Source organism: Equus przewalskii, chromosome 18 (assembly GCF_037783145.1).
Source record: "Equus przewalskii isolate Varuska chromosome 18, EquPr2, whole genome shotgun sequence".
Lineage (NCBI taxonomy): Eukaryota > Metazoa > Chordata > Mammalia > Perissodactyla > Equidae > Equus > Equus przewalskii.
The window spans coordinates 56,235,097-56,257,175 of NC_091848.1; the positions used below are offsets into that span (position 1 = coordinate 56,235,097).

Genomic DNA, 22,079 nt, shown 5'->3' on the forward strand with positions numbered 1-22,079 from the left:
CAAATTATTTAAAATGACTCCATTGTTTCCTGAAAGTTTCTTGATAGGAGAGAGCGGGCACTTAAAATAGTTCTTCATTTTAAGAAAACACTGTCCCAAGTGAACTCTCAAAACAGGGTCAGCTAATATTGGAATTACCCAAAGATTCTTAGCTTTGAGACTCTATATTTTCTAATTTTTTACTACTGAGTCATTGCCCCATTTTGTGCTGGTACTCTAGCTTGGGTAGGCCACAGGGAGGGGAGAAGAGGAAGAGAATTTTCAGCTCAGGATGGACCACTTTATGAGAGTAAGAGCCTTTCATTACTTAAATGCACAGGTGTTAAGGTAACATCTGCTTTCTAGTCCTTCTGTTGGCTGTGTAGCCAACCCAATGAGTTTCTTTCTATTAATGAAAAAGTTAGATCAGGGCTTCCCCACTGCAGATGGCTTTGCATTATTAGCGTCTTACTGCTTCCTGACTTGTTTTCTTTTTTTTTACGTCACACTATTATCTTTCTGTATCTCAACAGTGATTCAGAATGTCACTCACAGGGCTTCAGCGAAATCTCCAGATAAGACTCCCTATGGAGGAACGATACTAGGTGAGTCTGTCTTGAAATCTACACTTAGGTTAAGCAAGTCAGGCTATTTTTTGATAATAGGGGCCTTGTGGAAGGCACTGTGAGCAGGTCTGTCAAACTGACTCATTTCCTTTCAGTATTTAGCATCCTGGCTTATGTCCATTCCAGGCGAGGAGCCAAGAGGTGCTACCTCTGTCACAGTGTTGGAGAAACAACTCTAGCCCGAGCCTTGTGGGAACATGGCACCCAGCCTACCTGCTCCACAGGGTTGTTGCAGTTATGAAGGAATCTTTGTCATACTGCACTGATCTTTTAAAAATTATTATTAATAGGAGTGTTTTTTGTTCAGCACACATCTTAAGCAGCTAGTTTACAGTTTTTGGGTCTATGGATTAAAAGCCATAGGATTTTGGTAGTTTGGTTCTGAATATGGAAAAGATTCTGTTTAAAAGTTATGATCATATTTTTTCCGACATTTTAAACTTTGGGTTAAAATTGACTAAGCAAAATAAGTGCTAAACTTCATAGTTTCTAGTGTCTGGTGCTCTGAGCTTCATGTCATGGTGCATTTTCTTTCTCTTATCTTATTTACTTCTTTTTCTTTGCAGTCCACCTTGTTATTCCAGGTCTTAATGAAACCACCGTAAAACTTCCTACATCCATAATGTTTGAGATTTCGGATGCACTCAAGACACAATTAGGTAAGCAGAAAAGTTCTGTATTTGAACTTTGCAGTGACTGAGTACCAGCACAGAGATTCTTAGGATGTCCGAGGAGTCTAACAAACGAGCTGGTTGGGGACATCAAAGTAGAAAGTAAGGGACAGGCATGGGTGCTGTCGGTGGGAAAATAAAATGGGGCAGCTGCTGTGAAAACAGTATGACCATTCCTCAAAAAATTAAACTTAGAATTACCATGTGATCCAGCAATTCCGCTTCTGGGTATGTAACCAAAAGAAGTGAAAAAAGTTCTCAAAGAGATACTTGTACACTTACCTTCATGGCAGCATATTCACAATAGCAAAACATGGAAGTAACCCAACTGTCCATCAACAGATGAATGAATAAGCAAAATGTGGTCTATCCATACAATGGAATATTATGCAACCTTAAAAGGAAGGAAATTCTGACACGTGCTACAACCTGGGTGGACCTTGAGGACATTATGCTCAGTGAAATAAGCCAGTCACAAAAAGACAAATACTGTACGATACTGCTTTATGAAGCCCCAGAAGATTCAAATTCATAGAGACAGAGAGTAGAATGGTGGTTGCCAGCGAAACGGGGGTGAGGGGAATGAGGCATAAGTGTTTAATGGATACAGAGTTTCAGTTTTACAAGATGAGAAGAGTTCTGGAGAGGGATGGTGGTAATGCTTGCACAACAATGTGAATGTATTTACTACCAGTGAACTGTACACTTAAAAATGGTTAACACTGTACATTTTGTGTTATGTATATTTTGCCACAAAAAAAAATTTTGGGAAAAAAAAGTAAGATGCAGAGAAGTTGGAGTGTTAGAGATACTCATATAAATCACATTCAATAGGGAAAGAGTTCCTTTATACTTACATAAAATACATTTACATTTATGAAAGAAGAGACAGCATTTATCAAATTATCCAAAATATACACATTTCTATAGGTATGATTTTCAAATAGAGTAATTGTTATAAACTGTCCTTATTATACTATACTATGAAGGGGCCACTAGATATTTTCAGTGGGAACTGATGCAAAGGTCAGGTCTATTAGAATAATTATTTACTTGAGATTGATACGGCTTCCTGCTTCTAGAAAGAACTCGATATGGTTTCAGTGTTTAAAAAATGTAAAGCTTAACGGTTTGGAAAAATGCCCAACAAAACCCTTTAAAAGGGAATAATTGTGGCGGTCAGTGGGCTCTGTTAGTTGCTGCACTTGAGTGTCAAATTAGTCTGAATTTTCTCTGCAGCAGGGGATCTTAAACTTGATGGAGCATCAGAAGCCCTGGAGGGCTTGTGAGCACACAGACCGCTGCCCCCACCCCGCAGAGTTCCTGACTCAGGAGGCCAGGGTGGGGCCCGAGAATTTGTGTTTCTAGGGGTTCCCAGGTGATGCTACGGCTGGCCCAGGAGCACCACTTTGAGAACCGCCCCTCTAAAGTCTCTGGAGAATGTCTTGGGCTATTGAGAAATATGGAAAGAGACAGCAGGCTGTGGTAGAAATTGAACAAGATTTAAAAATGCAGAATATTTTCCCTGAACTGGATACTGTTAATTTGAGAACTTCCTGGAAGAAGGATGAGCAAAGCCTGAAGAGAGTGGAAGAGCACTTAATTGGTGGACTCTTAGACTTACAATTTTAGAAAAATTTTCACAATTTATGTCTCACCATTTTATTAAGATGTGAAAATATTTGCCAACAAGTCTTCACGATTTTGCGCAATCCTTACATTTTTACAGTAAAATATTCATAACTGTTAGTCCTAGAGTGAGTTACCTCCAAGCACGTAGACAGATGACTGTAACTTTGTACATCAGGCTTGATCACCTCCCTTTTAGCTATAAAACCCCGTGACTCAACTCTGCATCATCTAAATGCTGTGCTGAAAGCCAGGAAGCCTCCAGATTAAATTTCCTCAGTGAACCTGTGTTTGGAATGAGAGCTCAGGACTCTCACACTCACCTAGTTCTCTGCCCAGAGCCTGTACACCCGGCCCTGAGCCTGGGGAGTCCTTTTTAGAAGGAGAAAAAAGGAGCCCACCAATCTCATATTGATTTGGTCCCAACCTGTCCATGAAAACTACAAAACCCAGGATTTGTGAAGGAGACTGAAAATGAGCAGAGTTTTTGCCGAGACCACTGCTGTCCATTTTGAGCTGGAAGGTGTTCTAGTCCTTAGTTTTGAGAGATATTTCTAATTTTTTGTTTTTCGCGAAGTTCCACATGCTATCTTAATACCAGGTCAGCCATTTTGTTTAATTTAGAGAGTTAAACTGTGAATTTTCTTTTGTTTTTGCTTTTGTTTTTCTGATATGATTCATGAAGCTTCAGGATTGTGATTTTAATGAAAAGAAATTCTATGCAAATAGTAAATGTCTTTTTAACTTGTAATCTGGGGAAACACCTATCTTAAATTTAACACATTTCTTAGCAAATTTCTTACGCGTTGAAGAGATCGACAGCCAGTATGTTTGAAATGGTCAGTAAATTCACTGAATGTACCACCTTAACAGACTATGCTTAAAAATTACATTGTAACTTTACCATATTTTTGTGAAAAGAATGTAAGCATAAACAATTCTTTATACTACTGAGGGAAAAATAAACTTTCCTGAAGCTATCATTGCAATTCAGAAAAGCCCTGTTTTTTTGAGGGGGTAAATCCTAAAAATAATGTCCTCATTCCAGCAGGGCCCATCACGGGACATCAAGAAATTAATAGCTTTTGTTCTAAGAACACGTGGTGTGAATAGTGAGAGAAATAAACAAGAAAGCTAGTGTGAACCGTCTCCCAGGGACATACAGAGGGTTTGCCAAAGCCAAGACTTAGCCAGCCAAAAATGAGAGGAAACAACTGTGTTGAGAAAAGGTACAGAAGAATCAGACAGGAAAAGGAATTTCCTGGGGTTTTGGCAGTGTTCTGATGGCATTCTACTCTGCTATTGCCGAATCTGCAGTTGCCCAGGGGCAATGTAAGTGAGTGCTCACGGCGGGATAGGAGACGTAAAGAGTGACCCATTCAACTATCTTCCTTATCAACCAATTCCTCTGATGCCTGAAGTGCCACATGCAGAAAGACGATACACCTTTAGAAGGAAGTAGTGATGTGAAAAGAATACAAATATTTCTTGGGAAGGTTGTCTACCATTTTTAATTCATTTACAGCCTAATTTTAGATTGATATGATCACCAGCTAAGGGCATGTTTTGAATATAAGGAGCTAAAGCAAAGCAATTCTGAGCATTGCCTAAAAGTCTAGGATCTGGAAGTTAAGATAATAAATGAATAGTCCTAGTTAGCCAGGGACCCCGCGAGAACGTAGGCTATTGCACTGGAAGGAGAGGGTTAGCAAAGTTGTCCTGACCCAGAGGAGGACACTGAAAGAGGAGAGAGTGTCAAAGAAGAACCCGGTCATCTAACATTGGAAAAAAGGACAACTTCCTTTGGTACATGCTGAAAATAGCAAGATCAGAGCTCATAAAAATTTGCAATCTAAATGTTTTTTCTGTGCTAACAATCACAACGGTTCTACACAAAAGCTATGACTATAAAAGAAGCAGGAAAAAACATTGATAAAATTTAGGAATTTTAAAAATAGAATTTATCATAAAACTCTACTGGATCTGTTTCTTTAGTTATTCCAGAAAGAGAGTCCTTTCTCTTTCTGTCCTGCCAAATGAATTTGAGCAGTGATACTGAACATTTCTGTTGTGCAAACAAGCTAGGCCACTTCATATGCACATAAATCCAAAGCATGCACTTGACTGTCAGATGTGGCAAGTGTGCCAGCCCTGGTGACACCTCCTGCTGGCACTTGCAATCACTCCTGGGAATGACCAGCTCTCTGCAGGAATGGATTGTACGCCTCCACAATATGGAAAACTGATTTGCCTCTATCAACAGTGTGAAGGAATGACTTCATAAATGTTTTTAAGTCCATCAGAAGTAAATAAATATTTTGTGCCCACGTTAACTGAAAAGAAGAAAATGGTCTTGACAACAGTGCTGGGAACTACAGAAGGAGGTTACAAAATCTGCATCCTCAAAGAGCTTTGAGAGAACAGATTAGATCAGTAGATCTCCACAGAGAGTGATGTTGTCCCCCACTGGATATTTGCAGTGTCTGGAGATATTTTCGGTTCCCACAGCTGTGGAAGTGGTAGTGGAATCCAATGGGTAGAGGCCAGAGATGCTGCTCACATCCTACAGTGCACGGGAAAGGCCCCGGCAACAAAGAATCATCCAGCCCAAAACATCCATAGGGCCAAAGTGGAGAAGCCCAGGAAGTTCTGAACAGCCTTAGGACTCAGAAATCTCATCTGATGAGAATCAGTTCAAGGGGACAAGGTCAGGGTATCCCAAAGATAAAGGAATTCTTTCATACCACTAGACTGCTTCAAATTATTACAAGTAGATCATTGAGTCAGTGTGCTAAACACATGAATCAAGTTAATTCTAAGCACAGTTTTTAAATGAGAGATATTTTAACCATTGGGAACTGTGCTTTAGAAGTGTACTTCCTTTGAAAAAGAATACCTAAATTTTAGAAAGAAGTTTCCTGAGTGGTTGTCTGAAGAGGGAGGGGGAAAAAAAAGGAAAAACAGCTGATTTCATTCTTTACACTAAATTCCCACAGAGACCAAAAGAAATGATCTATGTTAACATGTGGCTGAAATAAATAACTGTTGGTATTTTTTTGCGACAAATATTTTCAAATAATTTTGTATCCTATGTGTGTTATTTGTGTTTTTCTAAAATTTCAGTGTCATAACCTATTACATTTTTTTCTGTGCATAATCACGGAAAATTTCTACTCATTGATTTTGTTTTAATTAGGAGTATTTGAATATAAAATTCCGAGGAGGATTTGCAATACAGTCTGTGCCGTCCAGAAACTCTATTTCTGAATCAGAATGACTTGAGAGTTATCCAAATATTGGTTGTAATTTGTTTTCTTCATTCCAATGTTAACTTAGATCTTAAAGAATTACCTAGGGTTAATGAGAAGGAATTCTGAGGACTGTCGTCTCTCATACTAATCCTGGTGGAAATGCACAATGACGTTGTTGACTGCCTGGGGGAAAGGATAAGAACAGAGTAGATTTCTTGAAGTAGTTGGTTACTTGATTTTGTTTTGAATGAATTATAGTGGGACACTGCATTATGAGGAAGTGAGGTAAATTGTTTGTTCTCTGACTTTTTAGCTAAGAATGAAACCTTGGCGTTACCTGCTGAATCTAAAACACCAGAGGTAGAAAAAATCCCAGCACAGCCCATAACAGGTAATGAGATCCCTATGTTGTTAACGTTGAGAGAATGAATAATATATTTTTTCTAATGGCAAATGATTGGCAAACCTGTACCTTTTTTTCAGTGAAGAGCCAGTAGGAAATTCATTTTGATCATGAGCACGAAATGATAGGAGGTTCTAGGTTCTTCATCTGATGTTTGGAAAAACAACAGACGCAAAATGAACTGTTGAATCATGTAACTAATACATAATCCGGAAGCTATATTTTTGGCTCTAAGTGAAAGTTGTTACCTCAACATTCTGAAATATTCTTGTACTTAAATGTAGTACTGTGTGTTTGGGGCTTTCCTTTTATATGAAAACGTAAGACCGTTTTTGATTTCTTCATTTTCACAAGTGGTCTATTTAGCAAAATGCCATTATCTCTCATGAATCCATAGCTTGATATTTATGAAAGTACCTGGAATCATTCAATGACAATGTCTCTGGAAGATTAACAAACCTAGTGTGAAGAACACATGAGAGCTCAGTAAAAATCCTTTAAAGAATAAATGCAGTATGCGTTATTCCCCATAATTCATCAGCTGTTACTAACAAACATTCAGCGTTTCTTCTATGAATGAACTACCCAAGTCCAGCCCAACAGAGACATACTATTCTCTGAAATATGGAGTTTTTGCCAAAGTAATACCACCTCATCCAGGACTCAGTAACACAAACATCTGGTGAGAATTACCCCAAATCCACATTTAGCAAAGTAACTCCAATCTAAAGTGAATTTTTTAACCATAAAATTGCCTAAACTGAAATATTCAATTCATAAAATTGCCATAGATTGAAATATTTACCTTGTCCTACACTCTTGGACTCATAACTAGTCCAGAGAAGACAAAGATTGGTGGGGAAATAAAATAACTTGATTTCAAGAAACCTATTCAAGTACAAATATGTCTGATGGACTAGGAAGTATATGGTCCTGCCTACAGGAGAGAGATGGACCTTCCATCTCCCACTTTCCAGAGAGCTAAGGCAGAGGTAGAAGCTATTCAAGATGCTGGGATAATCTATTCGAATGAAATTCCTAGTTGGTTTTCTGACTTCAACGTAAATGGTCGACACCAAGAAAAGTGTAGGCGTCACGTTCTTTTCTGCCCAAGAGATTCTACTCATTTTTCCCAATTATACTTTCTTCTCTTGGTGCACTGTCTGATGGGAGAGTCTACAGATTTCTTAGTTCTCTGCCAAACCTTCCTCAGAACTTTCCACTTCAGAAACACTTAGGCAAACACCGTAACAGTATTCAGTGTTATTGTGTTTATTTCATGTCCTTACTCTGCAAAATTCTGGAGCTGTCTAGCTTACCATTAATTCCAGATCTCAGTGAAAACTATTTTCACTGAGGAAACTATTTACCCAAAAAATTCTTTCTTATTTCTTGAAAACTGTTTACTCGAGTCGTCTTCGCCTTTGGTCTAGTGCTTGGAGCAACCTCGTGGCTAAGGATTTGAATCTTTATCATCTCAACCCGGTTCCAAGCTTTGCCTGGGGCTGCAGTTTGGAAGAGAGAAATCTTATAATGTCATAGTTCTAAATAAACCTTTTTGCCCTGGGTCATTCTTTTACTTGCCCATTTATTGATTCACTTAATAAACATTTATCATGTGCTTCCTTACTGTACCCCAGACATTGTGCTAAAGCCCTGGAGATAAAGAGAAAGAAAAAGGCAGACAAATGAAAAATTATGATTCATCTGATAAGTGCTTTGATGGAGGTCGTTTCAATGTGTTTTTTGGAACACAGAAAGAGACCTACCCAGAGAAAGGATTGGGAGGAGAGCCAGCTCAGGCACCTCGGGCAACCCCGGAAGTCCTGAACAGAATTAACTTGAATTGGTCTATATAAGTATCCGTTACTAATTCTAAAGGGCAGCAAAAGTGCCTATGGTCTGTAGTTGCTTCATCATTTTATCTTAATTTCTAAAGTTGTCTTTTTTGCCTTCCAGTGACTCCTGAATCAGTTCCAAGAACCACTAAACCCACCGTGCCTAGTGCATTAGACATTTCAGAAACAACACTGGGTAATTCTAAGAACTTTTTTTTCTTAAAAAATAACTCCCAATACTCATAGAAAAGAAAAGTAAGCCCAATGCCTTAGCACCCGCCCCACTCTCCCCCTCCCTGGCAGTAGTCCACCTTCCTATTTCTTGGGTCAGTTCGACTAAAGAGTTAGCAACACACCTTGATCCTGGTGACTGATACCTAGGCAGCTCTGGATGCTAGATGCTAACCACATGCCCTTTAGCCAGTCTCTCGGGATGTGTAGAAAAACCGAATTCCAGCCTTTTGCCCCACAAAGCTTGGAGGGGGGGGGAGACCTGGAAGTCTTGACTATGTGTGTGCTTTCTGCTTTGATTGGCTTTTCCAAGTCTTGTGCGTACTAAACTTGAGGAGAATCCCTTGAAGTATAATGCTTTTTAATAAAAATTTCACGCCATGCAAGTTAGCTGCCTCTTGGCCCAAGAGATTCTAACTTGCTTTGCTCTCTTCTCCTGAAGAAAAGAGCCAGTGTGTATTTTGTCTGTACTTGTGACGTTGATCTTCATGCCACACCATGGGCCTTTGAAAGTATACCTTCAAATTTTAACAGCTGTGTAAAACTTTTCCAGGGGCAGCCAGCTATTTCCATGAAAGGCATCAGCCTCCTGGTGCGCACTCCCTTGTAAGCGTGCTTCACACGATCATGGTTAAGCCACAGTGCAAATCCCCACTCATGCAGCTGCTAACCGAATTCTTCTCTATTGTAGTTCTCAGTGAAAGGACGCCGGAAGCATCGCAAACTAGTCTAATACCTAGGTTTGAATTGCCACTGAGCACTCTAGGTAAAATTTATTAACCACTGCAGGTTCTTGTTACCTCGGAAATTTTATACATGCTTGGAAGGACTTCTTAGGCTCATTCATTCAAATTCATCTCCTCGCAGGAAAGGAGGGACCATGTTTTATAGAACAATGACCTCCCCAACTGCAAGCCCTCAAATGTTATAAAAATCTTTATTTTATAATTTAGGATCCTAAAGAGTCACTCTCTATGACAAATCTTTCGGTTGTTTTTCTTTTTGGTGGTCATGATTTGATTCTTTTTAATTCAAAGTCACTGTGTCACTGAATAAATTATCTTCTATATTTTTCCTAAGTATCTTTTTACTCAATTGTTTCTCTTGATAGAGAAAATAAATTTATGATATCTCTTCAGACTGCTTCTTAGAATTCTTAGAATTTCTTTAAGTACAATATCAAAAAAGTTGTTGAGAGGGAGCTTTCATATAAATCCACATAGTTACCACAATTCTATTTTTAAAACCTCTTAGATGGACATTTTCCAGTCCAGGTGTGTCTGATGATTGGTTTGAGTTTAAATGAAATATTTCTAAGAGCATACACACACATAGCTGAAGAAGTTAGGAAACTAATAAGGATGAGAAGAAGAGCCCACATTCCTCAAATTTAGGGGCTTGATTTTAAAAAATAGAAACCGAAGCTTTATTGTATTATCCAGTATTAAAACACAGGAGTAAGAAATACTACTAAGGTCCCTACTTGATGTGAGTCACTTGCTGTTTCGTGTTTGTTTTTTGTTTTTGCAAGCTTGAGATTTTTAAAATCTTTTCTCTATTACTTATACCTCAAATCATAACATTTCTTGTGTGTTTCATTACAGCTCCGAAAAGCATTCCAGAACTTCCTCAGGCAAAAACATCCTTCCCTTTTGAGAAAGCTGGGGGCACCTTGGGTAATAACAGCACCTTAAATCTGGTGTGAAGATGTGGTTGGTGATTGCTCAATTCTGTGGGACACACCACTGGGTCCTATCTCTGCAGACCTCAATGAACTGATGAATTCAGTTAACTCAGCCAAACAAACAAGTGGTCAATCTGGTTAAAAAAAAAAAAAAGAAAAAAAGGAGCCAGCCTGTGGCATAGTGGTTGAGTTCCTGCACTCCACTTTGGCAGCCTGGGGTTTGTGGGTTCAGATCCCAGGCTCAGACCTTTGAACCACTCGTCAAGCCATGCTGTGGTATTGTCCCACATACAAAATAGAGGAAGACTGGCACAAATATTAGCTCAGGGCCAATCTTCCTCACCAATAAAACAATTAAGAAAAAAACTCACCTGTTTGTCTGAATGGGTTTTCTACAAATTTAGTGACAATCATCAGTCTGTTCATTCTATACAGCCCATTTAGTTAGCTTTCTGACCTCAATGTTGAGAGTATGATACCACACTCTGGTCTCTCTCTAGTCACTGATCAAATGCTGTCAGGAGCGGATGCATATTGATTTCTCCCTGATACGTGATGACTTTTTATTGGATCAGTATGTGCGTTTTATTGCAGGCTTCTGGTAGCCACTTAACCATGCCAGCAACCTATTTCTGTCTCTTCATCTTCCCAAAAACATCTTCAGCAAATTCCTTTTCTTTTTGCTGTAGCTTCAAGTGAAAAGCCATGGATTGTACCTACAACTAAAACATCTGAAGATTCCAAAGTTCTACCACCTCGAACTGGTAATTGCTTTCTTTTTAAAAAATAGATTGGCACAACAGTATTGAATAACTTGTTTTTATTTTTATAGACTCCTTAGTTGAATATCAATATACTTTGTAGTAAATGGTAAAGCTATAATCCATTCTGGATACTTACATCAATCTCACTTTTTTCTCAACACAAAAGCAAAATGGTTTTGCATTTGTTTTAAAGATCTGTGTTTCAATGTCTGGATATATAATCAGAAATCTGGCTAGAAGATGGACCATGAATTGGCTCATTGATTTTCTAGAGATCTCTTTACTGACATGAGAACAGTAACAAAAGTAAGATGCATCATGTCACGGTCTGATGTGACAGTGTGAATTTAACGTTTCCCTTGCAGGAAGATATTTGCTTCTTTTTCAGCAAAATATTCAACAAACATTTGAGAGCTTACTATGTGCCAGATATTTTCCTAAGTCCTACACTCTGTAAACACATTGTGACACAGAGCAAAGACCTCCGGTCCTGGCATTAGTAATGGACTTCAGTTCCAGTTCTGGCTTCCCCACTAACCATATGACCATCTCCCCTTTTCTGGGTCGTCATTTACTCTTTTGTAAACTGTGGCGACTGCCTTTTTTCCCCTGAGAATTCTTGTGTTCCGCCACTACAACTCATAGAAGGAGATCACTTTCTTTTTGAAAAATAGATTTTTCTCAGTTAGAAAGTTTTCTCCTATACATCTTTTCTTTGATGTCTAGCAGTCAACTAAAGAGAACATTCAGCAAATGAGAATTACAAGGAAATCTCAGAAAACACTATGATTACTTCCATGAATTTTGTTTTACTTGTTTTTTAATTTTTGTGAACTTGGTAGTTGTAATTGTTTTGCAGACATACAATATAGTATAATAATATAGTATGTACCATAATATATTATATGCTATACAATATATCTATATATACTGTACTATAGTATATATAGTACATACTATAGTATTACATATCATAGTTAGAAGTTCATGTTATGAAGTTAAGTACACCGACATTTTGTGGTATTCTCCAGAAGAGTCCAGCAGAGGACTGGTGTGAGAAAGGATGAGATTGAGCCTTCAGATGCGTAGATCTTAGTCAAATTATCCTTTCTCCGGTAAGTGTAATGGGCTCAGATCTCAACAAAAGAGAAGACGGCATCAAATGAAGCAAGTGTGTCTGTTATAGACTCCCCCAGTTTTCTCAAGTGGGAAAACCCTTGAAAGTTGGCTACGGTTCTCAGCCAATCCAGAGAAGCCTCACATTGGGTCTTTGGTTCCGCTAGTCATTGACCCTAAGACTCTGGTGCAATTACTTAATGTGGGAGCAAAGATACCTTTAGAAATCCAGGCCACCTGAGTCTAAAATCTGGGTTTGGGGTGGAGTTTCATACTGAGTGTCTAGTTCCATTAGCTGTCACGCAGGCACAGCTGAGCTGTGACTGTGGAACAACAACTAGTCCACCGGTGTGTGTGACGGTTTAAGGCTGCACTACAGCAGAGCTGGCCTGACGGCCACATCCTTCACGTCTCCCAGCCCAAACACTTTGGGAGCCCACTGGACTGGAAGAACTCTTAGGTCCCTTTCATCTCTCAGCTTTTGGGTTATAACATAGGGAACATAGGATCCCCCTCGGTTTCCCTTCAGCACCCTCTAGTTTTTCTGACTCTATGATTATTCAAGAGCAAACTGACCAAACTCTCAAGGAGACCATTTATGAAATTTTAACACCTAGGACATGAATTATATATAAAGCCTGAATTGAAGCAAACATTGGGGATTGGGAAGAATATGCTGGAAGGTGAAGGTTGCAGAGTTACAAAGAGACCAAGACAGATAAGTTTGTAAATCCCAATAAAAGAAAGGTTCCTCCGTGGGCCAGGCCCCATGGCTCAGTGGTTAAAATTCCACACACTCTGCTTCAGGAGCCTGGGTTCAGGGGTTCAAATCCAGGGCGTGGACCTACTTCACTCACCAGCCATGCTGTGGAGGTGTCTCACATACAAAAAAAGAAAAATAGAGAAGAATTGGCACAGATGTTAGCTCAGGGCTAATCTTCCTCAAACAAAAAAGGAGAAGAATTGGCAGTGGATGTTAGCTCATAGTTAACCTTCCTCAGCAAAAAACAGAAAGAAAGAAAGGAAGGAAGGAAGGAAGGCAGAAAGAAAGGAAGAAAGGAAGAAGGAAAGAAGGAAGGAAGAAAGTTAGGAAGGAAGTTAGGAAGTTGGAAGGAAGGAAGGAAGGAAGGAAGGATGGAAAAGAAAGGTTCTCCTTGCCTTTAATTCCAGAAAAGGAGTATTCTGGTCTTGCCCTGACGGATTATGGACAGTGGCTAACGCAGCAGGAAGCAGTTTCATTTTGCAGCTGCCTCACTCCTGCCAGGGCAACCTTAGGATGCCAGAGACTTCCAAAAACCTGTCACCTGCCAACTCTCTTTGCGTGATGTGCTAGGGCTTGACATAGGCTGTCCCAGTTCAGTAGGTGATGACTACAGGCATGAGCATTAGCCCCAGAGACTTCCTCGCCTGCCCTTAGAGCATTGCATTTTCCTCTCTGCTATTTAGTATAATCCTTGGACCAGCAGTATTGGCATCACCGGGGACCTTGTTAAAAAGGCAGAGTCTTGGGCTTTACTCCAGATCTTTGGAATCAGGATCTGCCATTTGACAAGATCTCCAGGTGATGTATATGAACATTAAGGTTCAGGAAGCACAAGCTGATGGCCATAGTCTTTAATCTTTCACATGGTGCAGATAAGAATCAGCAAATGATTACAGGACAGTTAGAGGACAGGAGGCCTCAAATCAATCTAAGATTGGTTTCTCAAAATGGATGATTAAGTATCTCTTGTTTCTGCTGAGCAAAATGCTTCCATCTAATTCTTGCGTAAGTGTCTTGTGTCATCTTCCTGATGTGTTAAATTTCAAGTTGAAATTTGCCATATGCATTATTTGTGATTTAAAGAGTTGATAAGTTCATGCCATTCTTTCATTCATTTCGGCCTTTCTTGTTTCTTATAATTGAGTTTGTGTGATTACAGATGTGCTGAGTTTCTCTCAATTTCTTATTTAGTTTTGATGCATATGATTATTTATTTTGTTTTCCAATTACTCACATGGCTTCCTAATGCAATAGTCTTGAGAATTAAGAAGAGAGAGGTAGAGATAATACTTGAATACTGGTTCATAAAACCATTGGTCCTGTTTTTAGTTGTTAAATCCTTTGAAGAAATGACGTATTTTAGCTGGTATTAATGACATTATTATAGCAAAATGAACACATTTTGTTTCCTGTGTTGGGATACAATGTGTCTATATTTACTATGTCAATTTCCTTCAGCCAAAGACCACCAGGAAGACACCTGTGTTTAAACAAAGTTAAGTTTATTTACTCATTGCAACAATGGAGAATGCAGACCATGAGGAACTGGGGGATCGCTTAGTAAGAGGGTTTTGGAAAGGATTTGTTATAGGATTTGGTCTTATATTAGGTGATTCTGGGGCAAGTCCAAAGAAGGGAAGCTTTGCTTTGGATTGGATGCTGTCAGAAAGTGGAGTGATTCTGTGAGTGAATATCTTCATAATTCTTAACTAGAAGGCAAGAAGAATAGAGTGAAGCTAAAGCTGTGATTGGTAAAGAAGCAGCAATTACTCATATTAGCCAGACTGTGAGGATGGTAACTTTTGTGTTCGTGCATTTGTGTGTTCTGCACAATTACAGAGTGGTCTTGTTTTTGTCTTGATCCATCTTGGTCACTAAGTGGTCTTGTCTGATATTGGTGTTCTTTCAAACTGTGGACTTTCAGCAGGACAACACCACAGCCCAGCTGTGGGAGCCTGGCCAGCTCCTGGATGCCAGGGGCTGCTTTTCTCGTTATTGACCATTAAATATGATTTATCCATACCTTTTGTAAAATTCATTTTGCTTTGGCATTTACTGGATTTGTTTCCACAGTTACTTCATATTCTGTACCAGATCATCAGGATGCATGCTCTCAAAAGGATTTGTGTATTACTTTTGGATATAAAAAGCTATGTGGAAATTCTAATTTGCATGCTGAATATTGAAATCCCTGGGTCATTCCAATAGTTTATGACGAATGGGACAGGGTATTTGGAATGTGGAATATTCCAGGAAATCTGAGAAGTGTAGTCATCAAACATTCCTCCCCAGTGTCAGCCTATTTGCCCTAATCTTTCATTGTTTGGAATTGTATTTTGTCTTAAGCCTTCTCTAAAGTGCGTTTAAGTAGGATTGATTGATTTTGATTCCCTTGGCAAATCCAATTTTCCTTAAAGTATAGAAAGGAAATTATAAAAATCTGCTCTATAGTTACATGCCAGAAGGTAAACCTATTTACAAATTCTGTATTAAAAGGAAGTTGGCAACATTTTAGAAATACTTAGGTACTTGTGACAATCATTCAGAAAAGTCAATCTTTCTGATGATGCAATAGAATTAGTCTTGTGTTCTATTGGAAGGGGCCAGTTGACTATGATTTCTGTGTTATTACAGAGTGAGTTCTAGCAGAGTTCTCAGTACCTTCCACACCCCCCACCAATGCATTGTGCATTTGCATGTATGTGCACATACTTGTTGGATTACTTCTTCACTGGAATAATATAATTTTGCATTTGCATAGTATTTTCTATTAAGAGATTCAAAGGTTGAATATATACCATCATATTGATCCTCCAGAAGTCCCTGGAAGCAAAGAGAGTTATGATTTTATTTATCTTGAGGAGATATGTGAGAGACTTGCCTCTGAATGGATGAAGGAGCAAAAACTAGATTCTCGTTCCTTACCTAATCTTCTGCCCAATAAACCACTCCAAGTTAAAAGTGGGACAATGTCATATAGCTTGCTTTGAAATTTTCCCAGAGCAGCTTTGCAGCAGAGTAAATTAAATGTTCTTGTTAGGGCCAGGTGCCTTCTAGATTTTTAAGAAACATCAAGTGGTCTGTGAAAATGGCTGCCCACTCCTTGAAGTGTGTTCTCATGGTGAATGTAATCACTAATCTGTGAGCTAGGGGGTGAGACAGAGCTGGGTTCATAACCGGCTCAACTGTTTACCAGTTATGTGCTGGTAGACAAGTGATTTAACCACTTAGAGTCTCAGTTCCCACATCTATAAAATTCAAATAATATATAAATTTTGTCATTAGGTTTTATGTCTTAGAAATAATGCATAAGTCACTTAATCTACTTGACAGCCCATAAGGGGTGCCCTGTTGCCATTTCCTTATTACAATGGACTCATGTTGAATGCATCCTCTTCCCACCACCCTACCTATCCCAAACTTCCAGAATTGCTGTAGACACTCAATAGTGACAATAACAGCAACAATAAATTATTTAACTAATAAAAAGAAAGAAAAGAAGGAAGAGAGAACATAAAAATACTCTAAGCTTGTATATATGTGAGCATATCAATTGATTCTTGGGTCTCCATCTCACTTGCATAAAAATGTTTAAGGAGAATGGAAAAGATAAGTGCCTTGTTACTCAAAGAGGCCCTGTAGCCCCGTGGGAAGGGCCTGATGTCCTGTTAACCCCATGGCGGGGATGGTAAATGGTAAATCGTGTCACACGGTCACACTGTTCAGTTAGAGCGGCAGCATGAATCATTCTGTAAACCGGGCTCTGAGGCCCTGCATAGTCTCGGGGAGTAAAACGATGGTGTGCCCAGCTCCCTGTGTTTTCCATGGGCGTCAGAGGTGGGAGAAGCAGCGTAAATGCTGTGTGTTCATCATCCTGCAGATGAGGCATGTGCATGATTTCTAAAGCCCTTCTATGGCTGGAGCAGGAGGATGGAAGTCCACTTTTTGTTTCCGGCTTGATGATGCCGTCAGTGTTAGGCCTCCTTAATTCACTTGATCATCCTCTTAAAAGTCCATCATTTAGTACCAGGAGGGATTCACATCTCAAATCAAATACGGAAAATGGTTTCTTCATATAACCCGGGATGATTCCGTGTGTTTGTTTCTGTCTTTAGAAAACCCTCCTGCCTCTTCCTCCCCAGCACGTCCAGACAAACTGAGCTTCCCTCCAAATGTTCTGTGACTTGTTACTAAGTCTTCCTTCTGGCGTAATTGTTTCCCCTTGAGCAGTAAAGTTACCGTTAGAGACTTCCCCTGATGCAGAGTCAACTGAGGGTGGTCGGCCTCAGTCTCTTCGTGAGAATCCGCTTTGAGAACTGCCTTTAGGAGTTCATCATTCATTATCTTCAGTGTTTAATTCTTTCAGTACTTTGTAGAATTTCAGTGAACTGCAGTGTGTTTTAAGCTCTATAAATTATTTAAAGAGCTGAAAGCTGCAGAGATCGGCGTGCGCGAGGAGAGGTACACGGACTGGTTAGGAAGTTTTGACGACAGGTGCTTTGCTCAGAGTGGTTGAAAAGAGGTTGACCTCTACCTTTAGACCTTCTTGCCTGCCTGTGAGGTTCTGATTAGCATAGATCTGGCCCACCCGCCTGGATTAAGCCCCAGAGAGGACAGAGAGTAGGAACAAGTGGTGGTGTTGATGCTTCGAGAGCAGGAAAATAGAATTCAGCATAGCAGATGGTTTACAGATTTACTGTGGCCTCTTAGAGTTTTATAGCCTCAGCCTTTAGTTTTGCTTCATGAGCATTTTCTTGCCGGCAATATTTTTACAGATCTCAAGGCCAACCAGAAAGGTATTTTATTTTTCCATGGACTGAAGAAAGCGTTATTTATTTATGTAAATGGTACTGAGAACTCTGTGTGTGGTGTTTATAAATGTTTTTCTCGTCCAGCTACTTATTGAAAGTCCTGTTGCATTTTCCTGTTGCTTCTTCATATATGTTTCTAGGCTTCTCTTTCCACGGCAGGGTGTGACACATGGCAGATGACAGTGTAATAGAGGAAAAGATTTGTATGCACGTGTACGTGTATCATAAAATAACTAAAGGATCTGTTTGTTTATTCTCATTTATCCTTACTAAGAGCATAAACCACCCAAATGTCAAACTGATCGTTGTTTGTTCCTTGTAAAGCACGTCTTGTACGTTAGTTCTGCAGAGTCTCCAGCAAGTACCGGGCTCTGGGGTAGAGAAACTTTGGAGTGTGTAATGAGCATGACAGACACAATTTCTGTCCTAATGAGGGCTTTTGTCTAAGAATCTATGTTTAAAAAGGAAAGTCTTTCACGTAGTTATTAATATTCATGGATTTGAATAAAATAACATGAAAAATTCTCCATCATTGGAAATGCCTTAGCGTGTGCCATCAAATGTCTCCAGAGCATTTTTATTATGGAATTTGCATCTAATCAGTTTTTAAAAAGTAAAAATAAAATGTACAGCCAACAAAACATAATTTAACAATGTGATTGTAGGAAGTTATGAGCAAATGGTAGTGCCGCTTATTTCCTATTACTAATATTTTTCTCTGAAAAATATCAAAGTAAAATTTAGTTATCATGATTATAAGTCATTAGTGATTTTTTGAAAGAAACTAGTATTGCTTTTCATAACCTTTGACTTGAACTTCCTATTTTACTCATTGTATCAGATTTCTCCTGCAACTTTGTGTCCCATTTATGTTCTGTGAAGGCAAGATTAGAGATGGTGCTTAATGTCGGAGAGCTGGAGCGCTTCATCCACTCAAGTGAGCATAGGTGACAGGAGATGTTTGCCTGTAAACAATGTTGCATGGTAGTATGTGGAGTGTCTGAAAAATAGAAGGGTTCAGCCCTAACCCTTAGCTATGTATCGATTGTATGGCTGGGGTAGACCCTCAAAAACCAAGGATGCCTCACCATTTCATGCATGTGCTCTGGTATAGACGTGCGTATACAAGATTTTGTAAAGAAATCAAGAGCTGTTGATTTTTAGAGAGCTCCATTTTTGACACTGTCCTCTCCCCTGACGTATGTTGCTTCAGAGTCAAAAACTCTTGTATAAGCCATGAATGAAATAGGGGTGGTGTGCTTCCTGAAGCTCCCCAAACAACATATGTCTGCCATCCAGTGGTGTTTGTGTGTTTTCAGCACTCTTGTTCTTCATTACTCAACTCTCAGAAACAGAAATATCAGGGACCAAGTCTGTTGGCAAAGGTTTTATTTTGATCTTAAGTATATTTGAGAAAATATTTGGAAGTTAGAGGTCCCTGACAATGTGGAACTTCCAGACATAAGCCACAATTGCCAGAAGATGAGGTAAGGACGGCTTCTTTCCCCAGAAGAGTGCCTTCTTGGACAAACTTGAGGGAAGATGGCATCCCAGCTTGGAAACTCCAGAATGGAAGGGAATTGTAAATATGGAAAAGAAGTAGAAAGAGAGTGAATAAATATCATCTCTTAGGACAAAAAGTACTGAATATAAGAAAGTTGGTCCAATGTCACTGAATGGAAGGAAAATGTGGGAGTTAGGATGACATCAAGACAGTCGTGGCATTTTTCAAAAGGAACAACATAAATAAGTCAAACTATTAATTCACAATTTCTTACCTAGTATGAGAGGGTCAAATACAAGTTGGTCAAGTTTTCCTAATTTATTTAGTAGTAGGTAGAGCTGACTTTGCTGGAGCCATGACATGAAACTGGCTTAAAGCCAGCCTGAGATCAACAACTGCCAGCATTTTTGTCCCTTAAAAGATTAGTCATTTATCTCACCCTTTAAAATTATAGCCGGGCTAAAGAAAAGTTTACATTACGAAGTAATGGATTTACTCTCAGAATGTTTGCATATTTCAACTCTTAGTATTCTTTCTGTTTTTGAAGATTTTGCAAAGCAATAGATCCACCTTCACAAACTGGAATGTATTTCCTGCCTCTTCAGTATGTGGTACAATGTAAACTGCCTTCTCTGTCTGCCAGAGTGTGTCACAGGCCTGATGTTGTCTTTCTTACAGCTTCAACTAGCAACGGTTCGAAATCATTACATTGTCACTGAATTACAAGTAACCCTGATGAGTAAATTTCCCTGTAAGCTCCCGCCTTTTTAGTTTATTTGAAGGGGCAAGCAAAGTAACATCTACCTCATAACCGTTCATGCTTTCTCTACACCTCTCGTTACCACAGTGACAGCTGTTCGTGCAGAAAAGAGAGCATTTTTATTTTGATGCTGTTTTTGCTTGCAGATTCAACTCATGTGAACATGAAAATTATCTCTGTATTAAAACTAATCTTTATTTTTAAGGGCCACCCTGCCTTCTTTATTTCATGTAGAGTATGAAAGTTATCTTTAAATCCACTTAGATTATAGGAGGGCTCATGGCTCCCCGGGGGAGCAGGAAGGAAAGCTGCCTCTAGGAAACATGGCGGGAGGGTTCGTGCAAGAGGAGAGGATGGGTCTTAACTCTGCCGTTCCTGGTCCTGCTGATGGAATGGAAAATATGACAATCCCAGTGTGTGACCACTGGCAAATGTCTTCACTGCTGAGAATTGCAACTTCATTATGTAGAGGATGGAGGTAATACCCCATTATCTGTAAAATGGGGATAATGTCAACTTCACCTATTTCTCAGGGACTTAAGAGGATTAAATAAACTGATATATGAGAAAATCTTGTGCAAACTGTAAAGTGCTGTCCAAACCTAAGGTATCATGACAGTAACTTTTACTAAGTAGAAAGACTAAACGGCAGACTTTGTGCAAATAGCCTCCATGTGGCTGCTGTTTCCTTCGCTGGAAATCTCTCCCCAATTTGCCATCTGACTTCACTTATGTTTACACTCTGAAGCTCTTTGATTTAGAGTTGGCACCACTTCCTATGCTCGCACCACCCTGGAGGCCAGTGTCGGGGCTTGTTGTGTGAAGGCCCTCAGTTCCGGGCAGGAAGGACTGGAGGCAAGTCTTAGTGATTGCTTACACTCTAGTGACAAGCCCCACAGCCCACAGCCAGAACTCCCTAGCAACCACACAGCTGTCCTTCTGCAGCCAGTATTAGAATATGTCATGAAATCTTTTAAAATTATCAAAATTAACATCTTTTCTTTTGTTTTATCTTTTCTTTTAAAAGCAACTTATGATGTTTTCTCAAGCCCTGCAACATCAGATGCGCCTGAACTGTCAGAGCCCCACACAGGTATACCCGGCCTCTCAATTATTTCTTTGGATGCCAAGTGTTCTAACAACACTGCCGAGTTCTCCCTGCAATTTTTGCAGAGTGAACAAGCGCACTCTCTAGACCTGTGCAGGGAAGAAATGGCAGCCTGCGTCAGGGAAATGGATGCGACCCACTCCTCCTACTGAGCCATTATTTCTTTACCTCCATCAGTACATAAGCTCGGCCACGTATGGGACATGCACACCGAGTTGGTCACCGAAGCAAAGTCATGGAATGGCCTATTGCTTTACTGTTCAGAATCATTCTAAAAAGATTTTAGATTGCTAGAGAACTTTCTCTAGAGCAGTGCTTCTCAGATGGGGGTGATTTTGCTCTCTTCTCCCCACAGAGGCCTTTGGCAACGGCTAGAAACATTTTTGGTTGTCACAACTGGGTAAGGTGCCACTGACATCTAGTGGGTAGGGCCAGGGATGCTGCTAAACCCCCACCATGTACAGGACATCCCCCATAACAAAGAATGATCCAGCCCTGAATGGCAATAGTGCTGAGGTGAGAAATCCTGCTCTAGGGCGCACATCATTCTTTGGTCTATAGAAGCTCAGTTGGAACTAATCTTTGACGTCACTTACTGGTCCACCTACAGTGAGTTTAACTCAGTTCAACAGTTCCTTTTAGCAAGTGCTTATTAAGCACCTGCTAAACTAGGTACTGTGGGAGGTTCAAGGTGAATAAGACAGGCCTCTGCCAGACACAGATAGTTGTCTGATATTTTGTGTATGTGTTACCTTATCCCAGCATTATTGTGCCATGGTAAATAGAGGCAAAGAATTTTAAACAGCAGCAGAAAATAAGAAAAAAATGAAATAGAACACCGAGTGGATTCAATTTCACAGTTAAGAAACAGAAGGAAGAAACCAGAGAAACCAGTTGAAAGCAAGTTGAATATATGAAGCACTGTTTTATCATGATTTCTA

The 22,079-nt window shown here is 39.6% G+C and overlaps 1 protein-coding gene and 1 long non-coding RNA gene across 52 annotated transcripts in view; one reads left to right on the forward strand and one right to left on the reverse strand.

Moving 5' to 3' along the window:
* Positions 1–22,079, forward strand: part of ABI3BP (ABI family member 3 binding protein) — a 238,310-nt gene that overhangs the window by 109,940 nt on the left and 106,291 nt on the right. For 18 of the 50 annotated variants that reach the window (XM_070582016.1, XM_070582022.1, XM_070582021.1 and 15 more), the window contains exons 8-15: positions 513–584; positions 1,172–1,264; positions 6,470–6,547; positions 8,519–8,593; positions 9,320–9,394; positions 10,233–10,304; positions 11,002–11,076; positions 21,058–21,123. In XM_070582016.1, coding sequence (XP_070438117.1) covers positions 513–584; positions 1,172–1,264; positions 6,470–6,547; positions 8,519–8,593; positions 9,320–9,394; positions 10,233–10,304; positions 11,002–11,076; positions 21,058–21,123 — 606 coding nt within the window. The remainder of the gene's footprint in view (positions 1–512; positions 585–1,171; positions 1,265–6,469; positions 6,548–8,518; positions 8,594–9,319; positions 9,395–10,232; positions 10,305–11,001; positions 11,077–21,057; positions 21,124–22,079) is intronic. The other 32 variants (XM_070582019.1, XM_070582024.1, XM_070582030.1 and 29 more) reach the window with 2 other exon arrangements.
* The window catches only part of LOC139076925 (uncharacterized), a 140,542-nt gene that overhangs the window by 28,810 nt on the left and 89,653 nt on the right, over positions 1–22,079 (reverse strand). The window lies entirely within an intron of this gene.